The sequence below is a fragment of the Mastigoproctus giganteus genome, chromosome 6 (genome assembly GCF_048544385.1).
Source record: "Mastigoproctus giganteus isolate SK-2022 chromosome 6, ASM4854438v1, whole genome shotgun sequence".
Classification (NCBI taxonomy): Eukaryota; Metazoa; Arthropoda; class Arachnida; order Uropygi; family Thelyphonidae; genus Mastigoproctus; species Mastigoproctus giganteus.
In genome coordinates, this window is record NC_143580.1 from 1,259,604 (window position 1) to 1,286,502 (window position 26,899).

The 26,899-nt window shown below is 41.5% G+C and overlaps 1 protein-coding gene across 2 annotated transcripts in view; it reads left to right on the forward strand.

Annotated features, from left to right (window-relative positions):
* Nucleotides 1-13,518, forward strand: part of LOC150083786 (uncharacterized) — a 61,866-nt gene extending 48,348 nt beyond the window's left edge. The window contains exon 6 of one of the 2 annotated variants that reach the window (XM_090375789.1): nt 13,325-13,518. In XM_090375789.1, coding sequence (XP_090231915.1) covers nt 13,325-13,405 — 81 coding nt within the window. In that variant the 3' untranslated portion in view covers nt 13,406-13,518. Of the gene's footprint in view, nt 1-2,579; nt 2,735-13,324 lie in introns of those variants that run through there. The other variant, XM_090375790.1, reaches the window with a different exon arrangement.
* The last annotated feature ends 13,381 nt before the right edge of the window (nt 13,519-26,899 follow it).

Below are 26,899 nucleotides of genomic sequence, written 5' to 3' on the forward strand. Positions count from 1 at the left end.
GGCAATAATCTAGTCATGGAGTGCATTTGTTTTTATCGCGTACTTGTGGGTTTCATCTGTTCCTGAGTGTTCGTGGCGTTCACCTTTCTTGTGTGTTGGTAACACTTGCATGCTTGCCCGTGGTGGCTGCTCTCGGATTCGAACTCAGACTCTGGTCCGATGGCGAGATCAGGTAACCAGCCGCTTCAAGGGACGTCGATTCCTGTCAGCCAGCATTTCCTGCTTGCTTTTAGACTTTGTTTCACTTCTGAACCTCCGTTTATTCGGCACGTTTTCATTTAACCCAAGCACGGTACTAAGTACTATAGGTTTAATACCTCTCGTGTTTGGGGTTCTCATAAAAAAAAAAAAAAAAAAATTGTCGACATGGGAATGTTTTATTCCTGTTCAAGCATGCGTAGACACTTTCCGCACGTGATATTAAATGAAATGAATTCACTAATGATTACCTTTACAGATCAGGAAAAATTAAAATTTCCTGCAAACAGAGGGATGTCCCATGACTTGTGAGGTGTCTGTGTTGAAATTAGCAGTCGATCAGAAGGAAAGATGGGGGGGAGCGTGCCCATTGCGTTGTTACTATTCTCTTATGTTATTGGTTGCTTCCTCGCTCTCGGAGAGCCTCAATAAGGAAAGCAAGCAAGTATTGCATGCTGGTGATTGAAACAACAAATCTGCATCCCTCGCACTCCTTTCTGTCCTTGGAATAATGGTCCTCACACGTCTTCCCACAATTCCCTTTTCACCGATGTCGTTTCAGACGGTGTTCTCGCGACTCTCATTCCACCATCACCAGCGCACTGTCACATGCATTATACCGTATATATCACGCAGAATGCACGAGTGTTGCAAGGACACATTCCAGCACGGATCTCTGCCACGAATCCCAGTGTCGCGGGAGGGAGAAAAGCGAATGGCTACCGACACGAAGAAACGTTCGCCAAAAAAGATCATTCTTACAAGGAATGGGAACAGTACGAATATTCGTTTTTATTTTAATTTTGCAGTTCAATACGCTTTTAAAATATTACGTTAGTTTTGTAATGGATGCGGTGATTACACAATTAAGTCTTACAGATAGTGTATAACTGAAGATAGCACACATCCAGTCATAAGGAAGCAAATATCCATCAGACCACTTAGTGCGCTTTAAAGCCTCAGTCGCTGATGCGCCAATAAAACCCAAAACAAACAAAAAACAAGAGACCACTTAGTCGAGGTGACGAACAACATGCGTCGCCTTCTAATGACCAGATTTATGGTCATCAGAAGGCAAAACATACTGGTGATCTGATTTCTGAACCAGGGTTCCCTGATCTTGTGCATGATATCTCAGACACAGGCACAGCTCTTTGGGATGTAGGCAAAAAGATTCAACTACTAGTATATCTCTATTTCTTGAACGACAAAAAGTGCTTTCTTCATATTTTGTTACGGAAGATTCCATTCACTTTGCTTCTGTAATGGTGTATGTTTATGGAACTCTCGAAATCTCTTGAAAATTCTCCGCCCTGGAAGGAAAATGTAAACAAGAATAATGGAGGCTTCTCAACGGCTATTTGAAATTACGTTCAAGCGCTGTGCTGCTCCACAATGGAAACACGTGTCCATCTATACTAATTAGTCATGCTGTCCACGAGAATGAATTTCTCTTACGAAAAGTACAGCGCAATAAGCACATTGGCAGAGTTTTTTTTAAAGTTATCGACATCTTCAGGTCTACCACCTGGCTGAACGGAATATTGTTGCACTTTGCGATGAATTTAGTAAAAGCTATGGACAGGAACGGAATGGATTTAAAACTAAAGCTGCATTAGTGAAGTCAAAATCAAGGATGACATTTTGAAGAGATCTAAATCCTTTAAAAATGGAAGCTAACCCCTTCAAAAATTTTTAGTTTTCATATTTTTGTACAGGAACAGATGGAATTAGTGAAGAACACTGCGAACGCTTTCATCAAGGTCTTGCTACCATGGAGAGACCTTATCAAGGAAATTGAAAGCCCAGGATGCTGGCAGATTACTGCCGGACGTTGATGACAGAGAGAGAGAGAGAGAGAGAGAGAGAGAGAGAGAGAGAGAGAGAGAGAGAGAGAGAGAGAGAGAGAACCCTGGTCATTAAAAAAAATAAAAATAACCATTCAACTCACTACGTTTTTACGTGATTTTTGTGATACTTGCTAAAATTTTATTAAAAATTTCAATAAACGTAATTTGATTCCTTTCTAAATCTGCACGTCCTAGGCAACAACTGATTTTAAATTTCAATTCAGCTCATGAAAATCCACCAGATGCACTGTATTCGGGAGGAAATTAAGCAGTCTCCATGGAACCACGAAGCATCCCCGAGATGCCGTGGTCCTGGAGATCTCTGTAGAATCTGAGTTCAGCTGCGCTTCTGTTGCTGGTCGAGAACAATTCCTTGCGATTTCAATCGGGTCGTGGCACCGAACGACATGGAGTTGGAAGCGATCCTAAAAGTAGCGCACAACGCATGAGCACTCTTCACCTCACCGCATCGCACGTGCACGGAAGTTGTTTCCCGCAGGTGATTTATGTGTATCGCTTTATTCGTTACAGGTTAAAGAATTGCCAAATGAAGAGAGTCGTCGTCAGACTAAATACCTTCCTTGACACCGCAGAGAACTGCCGTCCCTTTGACCTTCAGCTTCTCAGTCAGGTAACAGCGTCATACGCAAACACCCATATACCATTCTTCTGTCCACGTTAGTGGGAGCAACGTAAACATTCCTCTGTTTTTGTAATGCAGTTCTTCAGAAGATGAAACTGATCTCACTTCTACTGTGTTGGGGTGAACAAGCCGTCTTCAAGCCGTCTGTTCCTTGAACATCTTTCCAATTTGCCCGACGTTCCTTTGCAAGAAACGCAACAGATGATTTTCTTTTTCCTCCAAATATTTTCCACACTACAGATCCAGTCTCCTCTTTTGGATCAAATTAGTTTCTGGTGTTCGTTGGAAGTTGGTGTTAACGCGCGAATAGATGTTCAAAGGTCGTTCATTTCGACTTTCTGCAATTTGAGATAACCTTTATGCGGATATGAAATTCAATAAGCGATATCATCTACCACGTGTAAGGATTGAGCTCTTTAATTGGAAATATTACCAACACCTCAATAGAAACAGTTCAACTATCTTTTGGGAAGTTTCTGTTTCATCAGAATGGTTTCTGGGAGTTCGGAAGCTTCAATACAATTCAGCGGCCACTCTAACAGGGCTGACGAAGCAGTCTATTCTAGTCTGTTCAGTCGGCCACTCTAACAGGGCTGACGAAGCACAGCAGTGACTTCTCGAAACGAGGCCAAACTGTTTTTGTTGAGGCGTATCCGTTTAACTTTGTAATATTTCCATTGAGCAGCTTCATATAGAGGTGGTAGATTTTAGTGCCGCTTATTACGCCTCATATCCATAACTACGTAACGTCCCATTTTTTAACTAATTGCGTATTCAGCGTGAAGTTTCTGCGAACTGTGATGCGCAGTGTTCAAAAACTTGAACGAAAATTCTGAATCGGATTCAGATACGTACTCAGAAATTTTCCTCCGCTCTTTTATTTTCAACGCATAAATTCCTTTAAATGCTTATGAATTATGTATCTTTAGTGTACAATAAAGATTTTTCTTCTTAATTGTGCTCTAAGTTTCTATTGAGCAGAATTTACACATTCGGTGGACATTTCGTTCTTTTTAGTGGACAAGAGTCCTATTTCTGTTTCCTGCCTGTTTCTTGAAGAATAAGCACCTCCCGAAAGTATTTGATGGGACGAATCTTATAGGAAACGCAATTTTTTATTGCAGGAAAGTGTTGGTGAAGACGATCCCCAGCAAAAAGCGACAAAATCAAGATGGTAAAAGTTCCCGACTTTCCGAAATTAATAAATTCCATTTTTAAGATTTCCACTTTCGAAAAATGAAACATGCTGAAGTTGAACGAGGAAATTTTTCATCTGCGTCTTCTCGTTTAATTGTAAACGGGAACACGTAACTCAACCTTTTACAACTCCCAGGAATATGGACTTTCGCAATGCCACCACCTTGTTCAGTTTGTCACCTCCTTTTAAGGCGACCATCTATGCATTAAATAGAGTTGCGAGTCACATGTACCAAAGCACTATTCGTCTAACTATTTTTTAATATTTTTATTGAAACATTTTTTAATATTTTTATTTAAACATTTTCATGTTAAATTTTTAATATACAATTAGTGAGTGGACGAAGACCCAAGAATCCCCGGTGGAAAAAATCAGAACTGCATTTCAAGAAGTTGTTTGGAGCAGTAGACGGAACCTCTTTTCGATGAGAGATGGATTTCTGTTAAAAGTAAGAAGTAAATCCACAAATCCGAGCGAAGATTAAAATTGGACTTGGATATTTATTAAAAAAATGCTAATTTGCCTCTATGAGCTTTAATAATCTCGCTTCTTGGCGAGATTATTATTTGGAAACTCCGTGCAGACTAGGAAACCGATCGAAGAACTGCACAGAGTTCTGCTTCTCCATCCACCATAAAGTGTTGGGCTTCAATCAGAAGGATGCCTTTTCTGATCCTTGTGAAACGAAAATATAAGGAATGTCGGCGAAGCTGAGGCAAAAAGAAAACATTATTTAGAAATGATGGAGAAGAATTTTTCCACAAAAAGGAGTACATCTTCTTCATTTGTTTCTTTAGGATTTTCACTGAATTTTAGGACTGTCCCCTAGATTCTATAAAATTACTATAAACCTGCTGAGTCTTTATCTAGGTTGAACGTCCCATTAATACCGTTCATTTGTCGTTAAAACAAAGAGTTTTACATGCCTGAGCTTTGGCCACATTACTCAAATATACACTGGTGTTCAAAGAAAGTGCAACACCCCTTAAAATTGTAATTATCGTCCGAATAATATATACGGCAATATTTCTTACAGATTGCATCAGATATGATTGTCACGCATAGCTGATGACGTAATATTGCATCAGCTGTTACTTTCGGCTATACAAGCACGCTCTGCAAGAGTTGCAGTCATCAGGATGGCCAGTTGCGTGCAGTTGACGCCACGAAGCAAGAGTTGCTTTACGTGAGGAATGACGTTCTTCCCATCATATTGCTTAAAGAGTGTTTTGTAATCAGTCGACATTGAGTAGGTTTCTTTCGAAACTCAACAACACTGCTGGTTCTGCTGATAGGAAAAAAGGAACCGGACGAAAACCAGTCCCTACGCCAAAACAGGCGTTTTGAAGCGCTTATGCCTTAAAAACCATAAAGCTTCTTCGTCTGAGCTGAAAAGAGAATGGGAAGAACATACAAGAGTGGCAGCAAATGCAGTAACAGTCAGAAGACGCCTCTTCTCTTCAAAAATGGACTTGTCGTCCTAAGAAGAGGCCCCCCTCCTCACACAAAAAATGAAAAAGGCCCGATTAATTTGGTGTGAGGAAGGAGCATGTCAAATGAACCCACCCCCGAGCAGTGGAAGTCAGTTATTTTCTCGGATGAGAAGAAATTCAATCTGCATGGCTCTGATGGGAGACAAACGATTCCCCGCCGTAGACGTGGTGAAGAATACCATCCAGACTGTATGGTGTCTACTGTTTAATTCCCTACCAGCACCCCAAATGATATGGGGTGCATTTCGTATCACCTGCAGTTTATAAAAGGTTCCGTAAATGCCAGTGGATACCTGGCTATATTGGAAGGCAAACTGCTGCCAAGTATTAGAGACCATTTCAACCTGCCAAGTAACTGCATTTTTCAGGACGACTCTGCTCCTTGTCATGGGGGGGGGGGCGAAAAGTGTAAGTAGGCACTTCTGTAGTTACTTTAGCTTCATTTCTGCATTAGAAGTTGGACAGTAATGTGTTTACATTTCTTACAGGTGAAAAAAAGGTTGGAAGAACGGTCCATTACAACTGATAGCTGGCCAGGAAACAGCTCGGACCTGAATCCTATAGAGAACTGTTGGCATCGCGTGGAATCTGCAGTTGATAGAAAGAAACCAAAGACCCTTCGTGAACTTCATAATTGGTGTTTGGAACCACGAACTATCACTTGATTTTCTTGAGAAATTGACCTTGTCAATGCCTCGACGGTGTGTTGCTGTCATCAGGGCCAGAGGCGGTCCAACTAAATATTGGTTTGCACCTTTTCATTTTGTTTTCCATTTCAAATGATAAACTGAATCAAATTGAGGGCTTCTGATAATATTTCAGCCGTAATTGTCGTGTTTACCAAAACTGTTGTATAAAGGTTGCAAATGCTCATTTTGGAATATTTTGAGAGCACCTGTCAAATATTACTTACCTTTGCCTTAATTATTAATAAATATCTTTGGTTTATATTTCTATTAGTGATGCTAGTCATTAATGTAATACACTTTCTGTTCAAAGAAGCTAGTCATTAATGTAATACACTGGTGTTCAAAGAAAGTGATACACTTTTTTGAACACTAGTGTATATCACCCGTGAGTGAGCCATGTAGTCATTGATTTCAGAAGGAGTATGTGATCAATAACTGTCCTGCCAAGGCTGGTCCTCTTGCTTGCTTGTGCTAATTGTCAAGCTAGAAAACGCGATTCTAAACATTGTTAAAGATCGAACCTGCCCAGAATATCTGTGTGCACAAGAAATGGTACGCTTGAGAACAGACTATAGATTGTGCATCTAATCCGTACTAAATAAGGTGGTGCAATGGTGACTGACAAATTCCCTTCAAGGCAGTAAATTTACATAAAAGGCATTTACATAAAAGTTTTTTATGTAAATGCCTGGGGATTTACATAAAAAACAATATAAACAAATAGAAAATATAGATTCATTAAATTCACACTGCATTTCTGTCCTGACAGTTCACGTGCAAGTTGCTCAGAATAACAACAACTACAAAACACCGTAGAAACTTGTTCAGAGAAGCACTCAATTCAGTACACGCACTTCAAAAACTCGCGCAACTTTTAAGCGACAGTAGCCTCAGCAAACCACATCGCGGTTGTTCAGAGGAAGAAGACAGAGTTGTAATCAATGGACACTTCTCTTCGTGGACTAATGTTGTTTGTCGGGTTCCCCAGGGTTGGGTGTCAGGCCCATTGTTGTTTTCAGTATTTATCAGTAATATTGATGAAGGTATATCAAGTTTAATATCCAAGTTTGCAGATGATACAAGGATTGGCAGGATTATTAACGGCAGTAAAGACAGTATGCTACTCCAACTGGATCTAGATAAGTTGGGAAAATGGGCTGAGAAGGGGCAACTGAAGTTGCAACATTGCATATGCAAAGTACTGCATATGGGTAGTGATAACCGAAGAGAAACGTACCAACTGTGTGGTACTACACTCAGGGAAGTGGAAAGTGAAAAAGACCTGGTGGTAATCGTGCAGTCATATATGAAGTTCACTGAGTAGTGGAGACGGGCTGCCAGGGCAGGTCACGGAGTCTTGTCAATGATATACAAATTTGTATAGGAATTTTGCTAGCAGGGACAGGGAGGTGATTATACAAGGCAATGATCAGGCCACACCTACAGTACTGTGTACAGGTCTGGAGGCCTCATTTTAGGAAGGATGTGGAGTTGCTAGAACGAGTACAAAGAAGGCAACAAGATTGGCGAGGGGAACAAAGGAGTGCTCTTACGAAGAAAGCTTAAGTTCTGCAAATTGCAGCGTCTGGAGAGTAGGCACCTGTGAGGTGATATTATTGAGGTGTATAAGGTCTTAAATGGGTTGAGCAAGCTGAACGCTGATGAGATTCTTCCTCTTGCTCAGACTAAGAACCTGAGGGGGCACAGATTCAAATTGAGGAAAGATAGTTTTGTAGAATCGATGTGCGAAAATATGCCTTTAGTCAGCGGGTAGTTGATTGGTGGAATAGGCTTCCATCTTTTGTTGTGGAAGCTAATAGCCTAAATAAATTTAAGGCTGAGCTGGAGAGGTATTTGAAACGAACGGGCGGGTGAAATGAGTTTTTTTTTGGCTGATGCTGCATGCTTGCTTTCTTGCATCGTATGCCTCTACTAATGCTAATGCTAATATCAGGTGGTAATGTTGGATTGCGGCATTAAGACGAACTTCGAGGAGAACGATCAGGGACAGGGAACTACAATTCAAGGATGCGACGTATGTATTCCCTATCAGAAGAGAATTTATTAAGGTCATCATCGAAGGCTTGGGCAAATGAAAGTAGCTGAAAAGTCAGGAACCTATCAGATAGGTAGAGACGGCTGAGATGTGGGCATAGAGTTGGAGTCGACTTCAGTCTATTGAGAAGGCTGAGGGACTGTCCATGAGCACAGGCCCCACAATGATGGTGCCGACTTCGCGCCAACCATCATTTTGATAGTCTTTGTAAAACGTTTCACCCTAATCAGCATGGGGGAGCCTGTGAATTTGAATCAAACTGGCCATTTCAGTCCTTAGATGTGGAGGAAGTTTACATTTGTTTATGGCCCATTTTAAAAGCCAAAACTCAGCAGGAAAAAGTGGCCTAATTGTGCTAGTGGCAGCTGATGCCCATACCTCTGCAGCATATAAAAGCGGAGAGTATGATGTAGTTTATATATATTTTCTAGTAGTTCTGACTTCATTGATATAATGTACATGCTGTTTGGCAATCCATCAGATTCGAGCTGCTAGGGTGAGGAGCTTGTTTATGTGGTAACTGAAGCAGAGCTTAGGATCAAACACAACCCCGAGATCAGTATGCCCCTTGCCGTTGGCCGTGATGGGACAATTACAACTTCACTTAAATCTATATATGTACATTGTATTTATTTAGTTGCAATGAAGATTTTCTCTCTCTCTGTCTCTCTCTCTGTCTATGCTTATTGACAATGAGAATAGGAGAATTGGCTGAATATAAGAAGGCGTTTTCTTTAAAGAGAATATCATAAATTCAGATTTTTCTGGGTTTATTTTTAATCCTAACTGGTTGAGGTAGTTTTCAATTTCCGTGAATGTATTATTAATTGATCCTGTTGTCACGAAAAGATCATCATATGGAGAAATCGGTGTGAGGAGTTTTATATCATCTGCATCTGTTCGATATTGCAAAATGGATTTCTTGAGGCTGACTGGCCAGGATCCGTTGTGTCAATTTTGGCAGAAGAGCTTTCTCCAGTATTTTCAAGAGTGTGGAGGCTGTCGATATAGGCTGTTATTTGTTATTTGGTTTTTAGGAGCATTAGCAACTAAGGCCATATTACTTCGGGGATATGCCCCAGAGTAATATGGCCAGTAAAAGGTCAGGGTCATTCCCTGACCTTTCCGCATCCTCCGTATTTGGTGGCTCACGGGTTCGAACCGCGGTCTAATCAAGAAGCATGTGCTACGCACTGCTGCTCCTGCCCACCTGGCTACGGAGGCGCCATCGATATAGTCCTATAGTGCTCCATGAGGCTGGGGTTAGTAATATTTGGCATAGGGATTACGGCATACTTATTCCACTTTTCCGGGAAAACTCTATTAGCAACGATAGAATTATAAATAGCTTGCAGTGGTTCAATTAGATATGGGCTCAGACATTTTAGCATGAAGTGAGCGACTCGGTCGACTCCAGCTGTCTTAGTGGCCTTCGGGGAGTTAATACTCTGCATCAGCGCCTCTTTTGTGATCATGACCGACTCCAGCTCATTATCGACCAATGGACCCCACTGAAACTCTACGTCTTGTGGCTGATGATGTGTGTTGGAGAATCTACTTATGTGGTCCATCCAAGCTTGACCGTCAATTCGCTGACTTGTGTCATTCCTATGCCTCCATCGGGGTAGGTTTCCCTTGTCAAGTGTATCTTTCGATTACCGGTTGATTGCCTTAGATGTTTCCGGATTAAATCTTGCTCTGGCTAATGAGTAATTAATTCTGTCTTGTGTACTGTTTGACAGTTTCCATTTTGTGTGCAGAGTTTGCTTTAATTTAAACAGGGCAGTTAGGCTCGAGTTTCACCAGGCTCTCGATCTTGATGAGATCCTTACAAGTTTGGAAGCCGCAAATTCTGCAACAGAGTTGATCCAACTGGTTAAAAGAAATGTTGCGAGTAAGGTGTCACATGTGAGTAGAAAATTCCATTGGATGCAATTAGCAGCAAATAAGCATTTATTCGGGTCCAGAAAGGCTGGCGAAGTCACAAGCTGGCTCTTGCATTTGTCCTTAACATTGAAGTCAGTAAATGGTAACATTATGAGAATAGCGATTGGACTGTGATCAGATAGAAAGAACGTTTCTGGTGATTCAATTAGACATTTACTGGACGACAGCATCAGGTGTAGTCTATTTTCACCTCTTGTGGGTTTGTCATTGATAAGAGAGATGGAACATGGCTGCAGCCTATTTAACATGGTATCCAGCAGGTTATTGAGCTGTGATGGAAGGTTGAAATCTCCACATATTATATGAGTGGCTGACACTTGTAGTTTGTTGAGAAGCCAATCTACTACGTTATTTATCAATTGTAGATTAGGGACGCACAGGAGGGGCATGGAGGGACATAACTTATGGGGCATGAGGGACATAACTTATGGGGCATGGATATTCTGTGACGGCTCAGTTTCATGCCTGTGGCGTCATTCTTGCGAGTTTATGGTTTGTTTACTGGGAAATGCATAACGTGGTGGTTTTATTTTCAAAGGGCCGTTGTGATAAAATGGACTGCTGAGAGTGACAACATTATTAATATCTTTTGCATCACAAATCATGTTGAAGGACGCATACGTGGCTCCCAAAGGTCGCGGGTTCGAATCCCGTCTCGGGCTTGGATCAAAGTACTGCAAAAAACCTTGGGAGGTGCACTATGGTCACAGAAGCCGATGCGCCAACAACTACCAAAGAAAAAAAAAAGCATACGTGGCTGTCCTCTTCAGTCGGGTTCGAATCCCGTCGATGACGTGAGGAACTTTAATGGACTTTTTTCACTCCGTGGCTGAGTTAGTCGGTCTCAGGCGTAGATAGCAAGGTTTCCCCCCAGAAACTGGGATGTTTTCGTCCAGGAAAACAAGCAAATCGACCAGAGACACACGCAATTTACAGACAAAATACATATATGGGTATATATTAGAAATAATGAGTGGCCCTAATATAATAATTTGATTTTGATTTGTCCTCTTCAGTAGGGCGACTCTTACGGTTATATTCTTGAGTCACAAGAATTTTGACCTAATTTCGTCTGGAGTAGACTGAAGGTCGATTCGGGAAACAAAGATGGCTTTAGTTTGCCGGACGGGTCTTGAGATCATTGGCTTTATTCGAGAGGGCACTGGTGCGCCTGACATCATATCGCACCTGCTGTTGGTAGGGTGTTGTGTATCGGTTATAGAGCCAGAGTTGTAGCGGCTGTTCTCATTGCGACTACATGAAAAGGAGGCAAGAGAGGTCGTGCATCATATGCCCCTTTAGAGGCCTTAGTACCGTTACCAAATGATATGCAATTCACACTATTTGGCAACTGAACCATACCGACTGATTGCGAGTTTAACTGCCTAACAAGAGAGGAGAGAGGTTTAATTACCACCATGAGGTTAACCTTACCTGCTTTTCCGGGTGCATCTGTACTACCTTGGCATATGTCTTTTGGTGGGAAGGACTGAAAGGGCCACCTCGATTGTTATTCTGGTGGTTATCTGGAGGCTGACTCTGAAAGCTTCGTCTATGTGCGCTTTGACTAATGTTAGTTGTTGGGTTGTTTTCTTGTGCCAGTTGGCCGAATGCGTCCAGTGTGGACTGTTGCTGGCTTGGAAGTGCGGTGACAATGAGGTGTGATTCACTGTTTTGCGTGTTTGGAAAATTGGTTCTCTAGTGCCTAGTGGTTAGGCGTCCTGAGAAAATGTTAAGAGGGGACTGGGATTTCTATCCTAATGGACTGAGGTGAGTAGCATTCTTCTATTGTTTGAAAAGGGCCCCCATTGGGAGTGTACTCATTAAGATCCTGGTTCAGTTTTATAATCTCAAAATCATCTTGAGACCTGTTTTCGTTATGTCGACTCCTGGTGAGTTCTGTAGATTTAGGAGAGTTTCGAAGTTACTGAGATTCCAAAACTAAGTGAGTTTCAATGTCTTCTAACTGTGATTTTAACAGGTAGATTTCCGTCAGTAGCGAAGCGAGTGCATCTCTTCTATTAGGGCGTCATGGTCAGAATGGATGCGATAGGCGAAATTACGATCCACAGCCCGATCTAAGTTGTATTGAGTTAACTGCATGTCATGTTTCTAAAACCTCAGTGATGATGATGTTGCGAAAATCTTGGACTGTGAGAACCCGTGAGATGATTACTCGAGGTGTTAATTTTGCTTCTTGAGTGTGGTGTCCAAGGATTGATCTAACTAAAAGTACAAGTCCATTCAATTTTCCTTCTGTTCCTTGGCTCTTTTCGAGCCAATGAAAGATCAGTGGTGAAACTATAAATTCTGGAGCTTCTGTGCTTTTTGAAAACCATACCATATCAGAGCCGTCCAGCCCTGTGACCTCTTGGCCCTCCCGCTGTGCGAACCTGTAATATGGTAGTTTCGTCACTGCACAAGTAACTAATGCTGCCGCTAATTATTAATTTTCACTTTTCTTTGAGATAAATTTTTGGGAAGACAAAAATGCGACCGGTACTCTTTGGACGACCTTCGGAATTCTCCGGTTTGTGATAAAATGCTCTGCAGTCAAATTGTGACCAAATGTGACCATTTCTTCGTTCAGAAGCGAGACCGTAGTAAGAAATCAGAAGTTTGCTGTGACACTTTCACGCAGCGAGTCTGCCTCATTGATCTCTATTCTGCCGCAATCCCGTTTTCAGAATTACCTCCGACCAAATCAAAACCGTGTCTTCTACAGTTTCTACTCTAACGAACTAACTCTGATGGAGTTAAACCAAGATCATCTATGATTAGTATGGAAAGATAATTTTATTTTCTTAGGCATTTTTCTGCGTAATGGCGGTCCTGCTGTGACCTATATTACTTCTAAGAAACCTCTGTTGCCAATCAACTAAAAGGAACTCTCAAAAAAATGTTTTTTAAACGACCAAACCCATCAGGACCTTTTGCATTTTAGTGTCTTGGATTCGGGTACATTTACATTTCATGAATTTCTATGATGGGGATGGCTGCACTCCTACAGAGCTTTAACTCAATATTTTTATGTTCTTTTAAACCCTAAGCTTTCCTCAAAAATTATTTTATGGATATTAAAATTAAAATGGGAAATTATGGAGAATTTCCCATTAATTTATGGAAGAATCAAAAATGCGATGAAGTACTTAGCCTTTACAATACGAATTGTATAATTTTAAATGCAAGTATTAAGAAGAGATGGCCAGAAGAAGACTTCCTTCTTGACATTTTTTTTTTCTGCCTGTAGGTACAAAGTGCCGAGGTACCATTAATAAGCAGCGTGTCGGTGGACAATGGACAAGAACCGGATTCCCCACAACTGCGTTGACGAGCTACCTGGTGGACATTGTTGGAACTACAGCCAACGGTCTTACGTGCTGTTCGGGAGCCTGCTGCGGCAAGGACAAACGTTAATCAGTATATACACACACACACACACACACACACACACACACACACACACACACACACACACACACACACACACTCTAATAGGTTGGCAAGGATCTCAGGAGGTATTTTAAGCGGAATTTTCTTCGTAAGGGTCGAGCCAAACACACACATTGACATCATCGACGCGCCATTAAGAATAGGCGAGTGTTCCCAGAGGGCGCTGCTGCAACGTCCTTATTTTAATTTCCCGGGTTGTTTCGAAACTCGAGTTCCATAAGGAATGGTTGGAATGGTCCCGAAAGTGGAAGAAATCAGATCCAGCACTGCATTCAGTTAGCCAGCCTCGTTTCTGCTTCTCCGTGAAGAGTCGCGGAAACCACGCCCAGACATTGCAGCGAACCCACCCACCAGACCAAAGAACTGGTCAGCCAGTTCATTTTACCACGTGATAACCTTGGTGCTTGAACACCACTGTACTAAAACTTTCCATTTCTTTATTACAGTATTTTTCCCCTTTTTAATTTACATTTTAGTACCGATTGCCAGCTGCAGTCCAGCAGGAAGCGCCACCTCCATCAGCGCATAAAAGTAACGGAATTGTGATTTTTTTTCTTTTCATCCCGCAGAACTGCACATTTCATTCGTGGACTGGAGATTCCGAGCAAATCACGAATTATACGAAGAACTACTTGTAGCACTCACTGTTTTCTACTGGTTACAACCGGGTTTCGATCTCACATTTGTAGGTGCTCTCTCTACCTTTTTCAGAAGAAACGCCACTGCGTCACTCTGTTATGTCGCTTGAACATTTTTGTAAAACAGTTACCGAAATAAAGAAATAAATGAACAAATGTGGCTTCATTTGTGTTGTGTGCAAGCTTGCGCCAATTTAATTTAATTTAATAATTTAACACACACTGACTTTCAGTTACAATCACAACGAAATCAAGATTTTACAAAATGGGCTGATTTGCATTGTACGAAGAAGATCAACGCTATAGCGGTCTGACTAGAAAGCGGACGTGGCTTTTTCAACACGTGGCTGAGTTAGTCGTTCTCAGGCGACGGCAGCATGGTTGTTCTCTCGGAAACTCGGGTTTTTTCGTCCAGCAAACAGAAAATCTACCTCAGAACACGTGCAATTTAGAGAGAGTATACACGGAGCAATATGGCCTTAGTCGCTGATGCTCCTAAACTTCTAATACAACAACAAACAACATTTGGAAGCTCATTCTTTGACAGTAATTGCTATTATTAGCTGTTTTACAGGGCATCAGGTTCTACGCCAGTATTGTCATGGTTTACGCTGATTTGCATTTTGTGTGGGCAAAAACACCTGGATGACTTAACAGGAAAACTGCACTCTCTCTCTCCACCTAGTTGGTTAATATGGCCTATATTGAAAACCTACCTGCCTCCCTTTTTTAAGAATTCTCCCGATGGAATTCGTAGCAAGACTTCTGCAAACAAGTGACAAAAATGTTGAAACTACTGTACTATCACGCAGGAGTAATCTTTTGCATCTTCTCGAGAGATTTCTTTCGTGCAGTGTGAGATAATTTTGTTTGTACGTTCAGCCGATCTGAAGACTTTCACCTGGTGGATGTCCTTCCACCTCTCAGCTGCTGTGGAAGCGAACAACCTAATACAAACCCTGGAACTTTCCTCTGATTCGGCGCAGCATACTACTGCTTCCATACGTCTTCAATTTTCTGGTAAGATCGATCTCACTGATTTCTAGACTGACTCCGAGGTCAGTCTAGAAATCAGTCCCTCAGTATGACTTGTACAACAGTGTTCGGGCATATCTGACGGATAGGAAAATTAACGTTGTCACAATCTTCCGAAGAGTGCTTAGAACGTCCGCAAGGGCTGCCCGCAGGCATCTGTCCTGGGGCTGCTGCTGTGGAACGTGAGTGTTTGATGAATTCATGGCCCTGGACCTTGGCAACGTGACCAGTCAGGCCTTTGCAGATGAACTGATCCTAACAGTGGAAGCGAACTCTAGAACGGGACTTGAAGCACAGGCTAATGAAGCACTACAAACCCTTCAAAACTGGGCGAAAACACATATGCTTAAACTGTCACCAACCAAGATACAAGCTCAGTCCTTCTAAGAGGTTCCTTAGACATCAGACGACCACCGAAAATAAAAATAGCAGGAACCAACATTAAATTAACAAAGCAAATAAAATATCTAGGTATTATCCTCGATGGAAACTTATCCTTTACACCCCATCTGACCTATCTAAGAGGGAAACTGCGGAACTACACCGCACTCGTAGTAAGAGTATTTTACAGGGACTGGGGACTCAACAGAAAAACCCAATCCCTGCACTTCAAAACAATATTCATCTCAGCGATCACCTATGGATCGCCAATTTGTTTCAAGAAAGCGGAAACCGTGGCCAGTAGAAGACTATTGGACGCCATCCAACGAAACATGCTGTTAACTATCACGAGAGCATGCAAAACAGTGAGCACTCACGCCCTTCGGGTCCTACTACTGACCTTGAGGTGAGAAGCTGTGGGCTGATGTATCTACTCTCAAAGGACATGCTAGCCACCTTACCCTGGACCTAATCAGCAACCGAAAAACAGAGAAGCAAGGAATCGTGGCTTACCTGTTGCATATGTGGCAACACAGATGGGAGACATCCACCAAAAGACAAATAACACGACGATTATACCGATAGTTGCAAAGATGTACATAAAAGCACCATCATAGCTCTACCCAGGGTTAAATACAACCTTTTTACTGACGGGCCATGGCCCATTTAAGGAAAAACTCAATGCACTTGGGATAACAGAAGAGTCCACTTCCATCTGTGGGGAACTGGAAACTTGGCAGCATAATATGTATGACTGCGAAAACTATGAAGAACACAGATGCAGGGAGCGCCTCCATAGCCAGGTGGGCAGGAGCAGCAGTGCGTAGCACACGCTTCTTGATTAGACCGGGGTTCGAGCCCGTCACCACTAAATACGGAGAATGCGGAAAGGTCAGGGAATGACCACCACATTTCCCCAGAGCAATATGGACTTAGTTGCTAATGTTCCTAAAACCCAGTTAACAACAACAACACAGATGCAGACTTATAACTGAGATTAAATACCTGCTGAAAAACCAAGAGCACCATCTCCTGGATTCAGAAGATGAATACAAAGCCCTCAGTCGCTTCGCAATAGACGCCTTCAACACAAAGACAACAGAAATTGCAATCCACAATGCCTAAATAGGTGCAATGCAGCAAATAAATAAAATAGAAATAAAGCGACCGCACAGAGGAAATGATGGAAAGCAATACCAAGGAGAAAATACCTAAGGAATAGACACCAAAAAGACATAACATGCATTAGCATTAGCATTAGCATTAGTAGAGGCATTTGATGCAAGAAATCAAGCTTATGCAGCATCAACCAAAAAAAAAGAAAAAAAGAAACCCACTTCCATTTCACCCCTCTGTTCTTTCAAAATACCTGTCCAGCTGAGCCTTAAACTTATTTATGCTATCAACCTCCACCACAAGAGATGGAAGTCGGTTCCACCAACCAACCACCCGCTGGCTAAAGGCAAATTTCCGCACGTCTATCCTACATCTGTCTTTCCTCAATTTGAATTTTTGCCCTCTCAGGTGATTATTCTGAGCTAGAGGAAGAATCCCATCAGCATTGAGCATGCTCAAACCATTCAAGGCTTTATACACCTCTATCAGATCACCTCGCTGGTGCCTAGTCTCCAGACACTGTAATTTGCAAAACTTAAGCCTTTCTTCGTAAGAGCACCCCTTTGTTCCATTCACTAATCTTGTTGCCCTTCTCTGTACTCGTTCCAGCAGCTCTACATCCTTCTTGAAATGAGGCCTCCAGACCTGTATACAGTACTCTAGGTGTGGCCTGACCATTGCCTTATACAAGGGAATAATCACCTCCTTATCCCTGCTGGAAAAATTCCTGTATATCATTGACAATACTCCATGAGCTACTCTTGCAGCCTGTCTGCACTGCTCAGAGAACTTCATATCTGCCTGCACAATTACCCCAGGTCCTTTTCGTTCTCTATCACTGTCAGTGGAGTACCACAGAGTTGATACGTTGCTCTGGGGTTGCTGTTCCCATATGTAGTACTTTACATTTGTCAATGTTAAACTTCATTTGCCCCCTCTCAGCCCATCTGCTCAACCTTTCCAGATCCTGTTGCAGCAGCATAGTGTCAGTAGTGTCCTTGACAACCCTGCCAACCTTTGTATCGTCTGCAAACTTGGACATTAAGCTTGCTATACCATCATTAATATCATTTATAAATACAGAAAACAATAATGGACCCAACCAATGCGCCAAGAACTTGAAGTAACAACAGAACAGAAGCACCGAAATGTGTCCGACAGAAAAGGAACGTGGAACCCAACATCAAATGGGAACTACCTCCTCCTAGAAAGATTTCTCACTGGGCACGACTCTGATCACCACAGTCAGGACAAGACTTACATATGAGTGAACACCGGATTAGAAGAAATAACTGTCTATTGCCTTTCGGTGATCTGGGCGGGGTGCCCTTGCCCGGCCAGACCCACTCTTTTTCCTTTTCCTAGAGGGAGGGGAGGAGACTTTTCCCTTCTCCCTTCTCTTCTCTTCTCCTGGTGGAGCTTGGGCATGCCCCATCGTTTGACCCTCAACACACGCTGATCTCCTGGAGCTGCCTTCCCTTTTGACCCCATATACACCCCCTAAAAAGCCATTGGCTTATGAAATCTCCCTCCCTTTTTTGCTGTTACACTCCCAAAAAAGTGTAACATAAAATAGGGATAAATAAGTTATTATTATTATTTCTGATATCCCCCCAGCCTTCAGCCTCCCTTCCACTCTAACTGAACCTCACAGTGAATGCCCCACACACAACAAAATCTAAATATTCAAAATTGCGCATCATCCCTTCTTGGTCTCCAATCTTTTAGTGTCTCACCCCATTAATTGCGTGGTACTATTCTTTTCCCCTCTCCCCGGCAGTGGGAGGGGAGGGGACGGTCTTTTCCGTCCCCTCCCTTCCTTGCCACTCCTCTCTTCGCCAGGTGGGGCATGGGACTGCCCCACTGATTATCTGGGGTCGCCTTCTCTGTCGTCCCCATATTTCTTCCCCCCCAGCCTTCCGTCTCCTCCTCCTACGCTAGCGTATACCCCACATAAGTTGAAAAGTGTAAATGCGCTCACACTAACCTCATTTGGCATTTCTACTCAATTTTCTTAACCCCCCACCGAGCGAGAATTGTTATTCTTTTTTTTTTCTATATATATATTTTTTTTTTATTTTTATTTTTTTTTTTAGGTCCTAGCCATTGAAATTAGCATTAGCATTAGTAGAGGCATCTGATGCAAGAAAGCAAGCTCAGCATCAGCCAAAAAAAAAAAAAAAACACTTCCATTTCACCCCTCTGTTAGTTCGAAATACCTGTCCAGCTGAGCCTTGAATTTATTTAGGCTATCAACTTCCACGACAAGGGATGGAAGTCTGTTCCACCAACCAACCACCCGCTGGCTAAAGGCAAATTTCCGCACATCTATCCTACATCTGTCTTTCCTCAATTTGAATTTATGCCAGGAAAAATCTCAGGAAATTAGGTGGCAAGACCTGCCAGAGTAAATATCTAAATACTGGTGTACCCGGTCTGCCTTCACGAGGCATAGTGTGGACAACGTTGGGCACCAGCCGGGGTCTAGCGGCTAAATGGCCAGAAGAACAACGACACACAACACTACACTTACAAAATCCATACACTTTTAAATCTCTGGCCTTCCCAATGAACCTGGTACACCTACATTGAAAGCAACGCGGAGATGGGGGGGAAACCCCTGGTGCCGTTAGACACGAACGCACTATACACTATTTGAAATTTAAATGCGCAAGGCATAATTTCTTATGAGTTTATGTAATTAATTATATAATATTGGTGTAGGTACACCATAGTTTACCCATAAATTTGAACTACGTGTGTAGTGTGAAAGGCATCGTTTTAATTGTATCTCATATTGTGGGTGCCTTTATAACGAGATAGCTGGTATTGCACTACTTCAAACAAATAACGCTTCTCTAGTAGAGAAGACTGCTGTTATTTATTTTCAGAGGATACCACCACCCAGACGATCGTTTCGAAGTTAGTGGGCTTCATCGTCAGTGGGCGGGCAGGTACCCTGGTAATGCAACGTGCCATCACAGTTGCGAAGTTGTGAAGGCACCCACAATATGAGATACAATTAAAACGATGCCTTTGACACTACGTACGTAGTTGAAATTTATGGGTAAACTATGGTGTAGCTACACCGATATTATGTAGTTAACTATACACTATACATATTCAGTATGACTAGAAGGGCTGACCACTCATTATTAGGGTGTGACAGTTCGTCGCCCGATATAATGCACCCCCTACGCGACTTGCCACATCGATTCGACTGTCTCGGCAATGACGCTTGCCGATCGTGAAGACAGCATAATCGCCCACTTTAAGATCCCAGGTAAAAAATTTCCCTTTCTCTGTAACCGAACTTTTTAATTGGCTGAGTTAGACAGAACGTCTGACTGCCACGCAATAACTCATCCGCTCAGTTCGAAGGCAATTATAGCCTTGGTCAATAAATAAATAATAAATAAACCTGTCAGAAAAAATTTCCCTACTTCTTCTTCCAGTTGCTTGGTTAATGTCGACTCAGCTTCTCTTTTTAATGCCAAGGAGGAAGAAGCCACCTATGCTCACCAATCAACTACCAATTTGTCAACCCACTCTGCGGCCTCCCAATGCGATAATGATCCACGCCGACCGGGCTAGCCAGGTGGGTAAAGTGCCTGCCTGGCAACCCAAAGGTCGCGGGTTCGATTCCCGCCTCGGGCTTGGATCAAAGTACTGCAAAAACCTTGGGAGGTGCACTATGGCCACAGAAGCCGATGCGCCAACAACTACCAAACCAAAAAAAAAAAAAAAAATAATGATCCACCTTCGGATGCTAGAAACAGCCTTCCATTACCCATTATCAGTTGCAAATCTATGAGCAGGCAGCAAAGAGTCCATCCTCTCGTCTTTCTGTAATCTCAAATACCCACTGGTACTCTCTCTCTCTCTCTCTCTCTCTCTCTCTCTCTAAATAGCTCATGTGTTCCTACTTTTCTGGCCGTTTTACAGAGTTCTGCCTATCATCGCAGAGAATAACATAAGTTAGTTCGCCACATAAGAAACAACACGTGTCCATTCTACCGAATATTTTTCCTCGGACTTCAAAATGAATTGTTTTCGCGAGTAGCAGAGTGGTTAAATTCACCGTCCTCCTCACAGCGTGTGGAAAAGACCTCTTTTCGAACCTATTCGTCGATAACGCGAGAAACGTTTATTGGCTTTTTTTTCGCTCAGTGGCTGAGTTAATCGGTCTCAGACGATGATAATTCTGGTTTTTCTTCCGGAGAAACAGACAAATCGACAAATTTATGGACACCATACACGGGGTAATTATCAGGTGGCCCTAATATGACAATTTTTCCAAAAATGACACTTTATGAATTATGAATTATCTCTGCATCGTACTAAGCGGGATACTTTAATATATTAAGTCGACTAGGAGTCGAAGTCGACTTCAATGACTACAAAGCCGAGTTGATTATGGACCAATCTGTCTTTCTGTCATATTAGGCCAAATATGACAGTATTGTTTTTCGGTCATATTATGCCAATCTGTCATATTAGGGCCACCAAATATGACACTTTTCACACAAAGAACACGAATTGAGTTTAGAATCAGTTCTACTTCATTCTACGATACCTTCGATAACGAATACTTCGCAAATGAATTGCTTCGTACCGACTCATGCGAATTGCAGCTTGACTATGACGAATTCTCAGACGAAACCCTTAGCTATCATCTCTCTGAAGATATAGCACTTCGAAATAAAGCCAGTTTCTTAAGGATACATATGACATCACTACTGTCACTAGGACCCAATTTGGCCATGCAAACCATTACGAACGATATCAGAAATCTTTTTAAAACTGGGCATCCCTGCACAGTTGGAGTACGCTATGTTACACCGAGGCGACCAATTTCTTCCAGCGTCATCGCTTGCTTGCCCTTCTATTCGTCGAAATTTCTGAATCTCTGCAAGCAGTTTGTCTCACGCGCCATCACTAAAAACTTTTAAGGTTTGTCGACCAAACCCATCCTCTCCTGTCAAACATACTTCACGGCAACGAGCATTTTCAGCTCAGTCACTCTTTACATCTCTCTCCAGTGTCTCTTTATGGAACTGTAGGTGCGTAGTCAGTAAACTGCCCAATTTTGATTTACTTTCCCACTGGAACATCGTTTTTGAAGGTATTCTTGATTTAGATACAGTCACGCCAAAATACACTGCTCACAGAAATGATGGAAGTTCTCGTGGTGGAAGTGCTATTATATTCTCCAGTCTGATGTGATGTAAACTTGTCGCGTCACTTGCTGTCCTCGACTCTCTTTACTGTTTATTCCAAAGAGAATGGGATAAAACAATAATCACTCATCTCCATTTCCTTCAATTCCATTGTTCTGCTTATCCAGGACTTGATTCGCTGTCGGGGGGTGGGCGAAATTGCGACGCCCACACTGAAATGAAATCTATACCTCGATCTTTTTCACCAAACTTCAATTATTTGACTTCTTTCACAGCTTGGGACTGGAGCAAGCTTATAACTCAACTTCACATACTTGGACTCTTCCATCCGGATTACATACCGTTACCATTGCTGTTCATGCTGCACATCCTCACCGACGGAGAAATGTATTAACGTTGAAACATGACTTCAGAAACACAGATTGGTCCATAATCAACCCGGCTTTGTAGTCATTGAAGCTAGCTCCTAGGCGACTATATATATTAAAGTATCCTGCTTAGTACAATGCAGAGATAATTCATAAATCAAAGCTAAGGATCTCTTTACAATAACGCTCTCTTTAAAGTCTCCAACAATAACTACCGTTAGAGAAATCTTTGGCCCTCTACTCAAGGAAGTCTAGACACTCACATAAGCAGCATATCCTAAATATAACTCTCTCTAAGATAGTCTCGTTAAGGAGAAAATAAAACCTCTCATATTAGGGTTACCCGAGAACAACCTCTTGTAATTACGAGAACAATCTACCCTTGTAATTACGTCTGTTAACTACGTCTATTCTGTGGTCGATTTGCCTGTTTGGCTGGACGAAAAACCCGAAGTTCGGGAGAAAAATTCAATTGCACGATCCCATTTTTTCTTGGCTTTACAGCTGCATCACAAATCGTGCCTGACAGCCTTCATTAATGAAGGAAAATCATCGAGGAATTAGAAAATGCAACTCCTCGATGTGGAGTCTCCCAGGGATTTTCTCTTGGTCCGCTTCCCTTCAATATCTTTATTGAAGGAAAGGACCTACCAACCTTACCTTTCCTGTAATTCTTTTTGCTGATGGCCAGTCATAACGAGCTCTGACTCGCTCTCAATGAGCTCTGTCATTAGTCCTTTTTTTCGTGTTTGAATAGAATGACCATAAATTCTTCCAAATTTCAGTTCATCTCCTTCGCTTCAGCGAGTAGACCATCCTCTATCAACAATACTTACTTCATCGACTCTCAATCCATCTACAAGCTGTTTTTGTTGTAGTAGAAGGGTTTAGGAGCATTAGCGACTAAGGCCATTTTGCTCCGTGCACATTGCTGTACATTACGTGTGTTGGGTGGTCAATTTTCAGTCTGCTGGAAGAAAAACCCGAATTTCTGAGAGAAAAAAACCATGCCACCCTCGCCTGAGACCGAGTAACTCAGCCACGTTGTGAAAAAGGCCCATAAAAATTCTTACCGTAATCGACGGGACTGGAACTCAGATCTTTTCCACCCGGGGATGGGAGGACGACGATCCTATCAACTGTGCTACTGCGAAGGCTCCATCTGCAAGCTTGACCGTGTGAAGGACCCGGGCGTTACTTTCTTCACACAACGGGTTGCTTTGATCTAAGCATTCCTGAAATCGTCTGGATTCATCGAAGCGATATTTTGGACATCACTTCTTGTGGAACAAAACTTATAGTTTAAAATCGACGAAGTTTTGTTTCTCTTTTATTCGTTTCATTCCATTCCATTCAAGCTATGTTTTGACGGTATAAACTTATATTTATGTACTTATTTACACATTAGAGGATCAACCAATTGCAATTTCATATTCACAACACCCACACTGATGAATAATAACCCCGACTGAGACCAAAACAGTAACGTTAACGTCAAACTATGTCATAGAATTTATTTAAATTCTAGAATGCAATACAAGTTAAAGAGTAAAATTATTTTTATATTTGTACAATTATGCTCGTGTATAATGAGCATAATTGTATCTGAGCCTTTAAATTGCTTTTTCCCTCATATTTATGTACTTTTTCCGCCTTTTTTTCACCCGATGAAATGTTTTATTCCGTTTTTTCTGCTTTGATGCTGTTTATTCTCCCGTTTTTGTTGCTGCACCCCATGGCAGTTCGATTGCCTTTTTTGGGTGTTTAAATAAATAAAAACGCATTAAGTCATTTTATACTTCCACAAATCAAATGCCATGGCCATTTCCTAATTTAGGGAGGACGTACAGATGACAAACGTTAATTAGTGTCAGAAGGTACTTCAACGAGAAAAATCGTCAATATTAAAATTGCAGATGTTCTTTTAAATAAAGTGTGCCAAGGTGTTGATGTTTAAGATTACGAATTGTCATCTAAGCTAGCGGAAATTAAGATGTGCGCTGCTGATCAATCTACAGGCCAATTTAAGTCTCTGGATTTGCCTTTTGGTCGACAGAGTGATAGTTATTTAAAGTTAGGCATAAACTGCTTTTAAGACAAAATTCTATTTCAACATGTATTTTGCTGGTGTGGTTTGTGTCTTTTTCTTTTTTTTTCCCTAAGTTTTTCTTAGAAATCCGTCGAGCTCCTGTTCCACACTGGACAAGCAAATTGCAATGCATGCAGGAGTAGATTGTCTTAAGTTTTCAGTATACACGTGCCAAAGTGTCCGCACACGCAAACAGAGAGTTTAGCCACAAAGAGTACGATACATTTTAAGGTGTAAGCAACAACACAGTTGAATAATTATCACATCCTTATACGCGAGAGCGCTCTAAATAAATGTTTATTTAAAATTTAAAATAACTCAAAGTTAGCATGATTATAGCTTGAAATAGAAGCCAATATAACTCAACACGAATTATTTACAAATGATTTATTAAAGAACCTGTTAGATAATGCTCCCAAAAACTGTATGGGGTTGCGAGCTAACATTAAACGAAAGGATCGCTGTCAGCGTTTTATGTTTGCAACTACTTCTTAATACTCATGAAACGGATGTAGTAGTAGCAGTTGTACTACAGGCATCTGATGCAAGAAAGCAAGCTTATGAAGCATCAGCCAAAAAAAAAAAAAAAACATTTCACACATGTATTCAGTGTAAAATGTTTGCTCAGTTCCTCCTTGAATTTATATAAATAAATAAATCTTTGTTTGTCCTACCAAATATAAAATATAGGTGTACATTAGTAAGTGACAAATTTCCTTCACGGCAAAAAATCCCAGGGGATTACCAGAAAATGAAAAATAAAAGAAAAGTTAAATATACAAGGGAAAGCAAAATATACAGAAAAGCTGAAAACAACTTCCACAACGACAGATGGAAATTTGTTCCAGCAATCAACCATCCATCCACTGGCTAAAGGCGAATTTCCGCACCTCTACTCGACAACTGTCTTTCCTCAATTTGAATTTACGCTTCCCCCTCAGGTTTGTAATCTGACCAAGAGGAAGAATTCCAGAAATCAATCAGCATTGAACCTGCCCAATCTATTCAAGGCCTTATATACCTCAATCAGATCACCTTACAGGTACCTAGCTTCGCGACGCTGCAATTTGCAGAACTTAAGCTTTTCTTAGTAAGAGCACCCCTATCTTAACCTCACCAATCTTGTTGACCTTCTCTGTACACGCTCAAGCAACTCTACAACCTTCCTAAATGAGGTCTCCAAACCTCTACACAGACTCAAGGGGTATCCTGACCATTGCCTTATACAAGGGGATTCAGCATCATCATCATTATCATCATCATCAGCCATTTTCAATCCACTGCAGCATGAAGGCCTCTCCAGAAACTTTCCAGTTCCTTCTGTTTTGTGCAATGGCCATCCATTTACTTCCCACAAACTCATGAATTTCATCTATCCATCTCCGCAGTTGTCTTCCAGGTTTTCTATATCCTCTTGGGTACCATTCTTTTATTTTCTTAGTCCATCTGTCATCATGTCTTCGAGCAATGTGTCTTGCTCAAGACCATTTTACTTCTTTAGCTTTGATAAGAATGTCTTTTACTTGAGTTCGAAGCCTAATCCATGCGTTTCTCTTCTTATATAACAGTTTGATTCCCAATATAATTTTCAATGTGTCGTTCTTAGCTTCTCTTCCATTATTTTGTTTCACTTCCATAAGTCATGGTGGGGAGTATACATTGGTTGATTATTTTACGTTTCAGACAAACTGGGTTATTGCTTCTCAGTACGTGACTATATTTCCTGAATGCTATCCATCCAAAATTTATTCTTCTCTTCACTTCCATACATTTATCATTATTACAGCTAATAACTTGTCCCAGATAAGTATATGACTCCACCTTTTCAATTATTTCTCCTTCAATCATTATATCCCTTTCTGTGGCATACTTGTTCATCCTTACTTTTGTTTTAACCTTATTCATCTTTAGTTCAAAATCCTTACTAACTGTGGATAACTGATTAAGATTTTCCACTAATTCTTTGGGATCGTGGATTATGACCACAATGTCAACTGCAAATCATAAATGGTTTAGGTACTCTTCGTTCACATTGACTCCTTTCTGCGACCAGTCTAATCTTCTGAAAGCTTCCTCAAGGGCAGCAGTAAACAACTTCGGAGATATTGTATCTCCTTGTCGAACTCATTTCTCAATTTTAAATTTGCTACTGTCTTTGTGTAGTCTAATAAAGGAGGTAGCACACTCATATATTTTCTTCAAAATCATAATATGGGGGTATCTATGCCTTGTCTTTCCTTTCCAGTGCCCGAAACATTGCCTTATGCTGTATGGAGTCAAATGCCTTTTCATAATCCACAAATGCCAGGCATAATGGTGTTTTATATTCATTTGCTTTCTCCATTAGCTGTGATATTACGTGAAGGTGATCCATAGTTGAGAATCCTGTCCTAAAGCCAGCTTGCTCTTTCGGTTGAATCTCTTCAAGTATTCTTTCTGATCTGTTAGTAATGACCCTTGTGAACAACTTGTAGATGTGGGATAACAAGTTAATTGGTCTATAATTTCCAATTTCTGATTTATCTGCTTTCTTATGCAGCAACACTATGATTACATTATTCCACT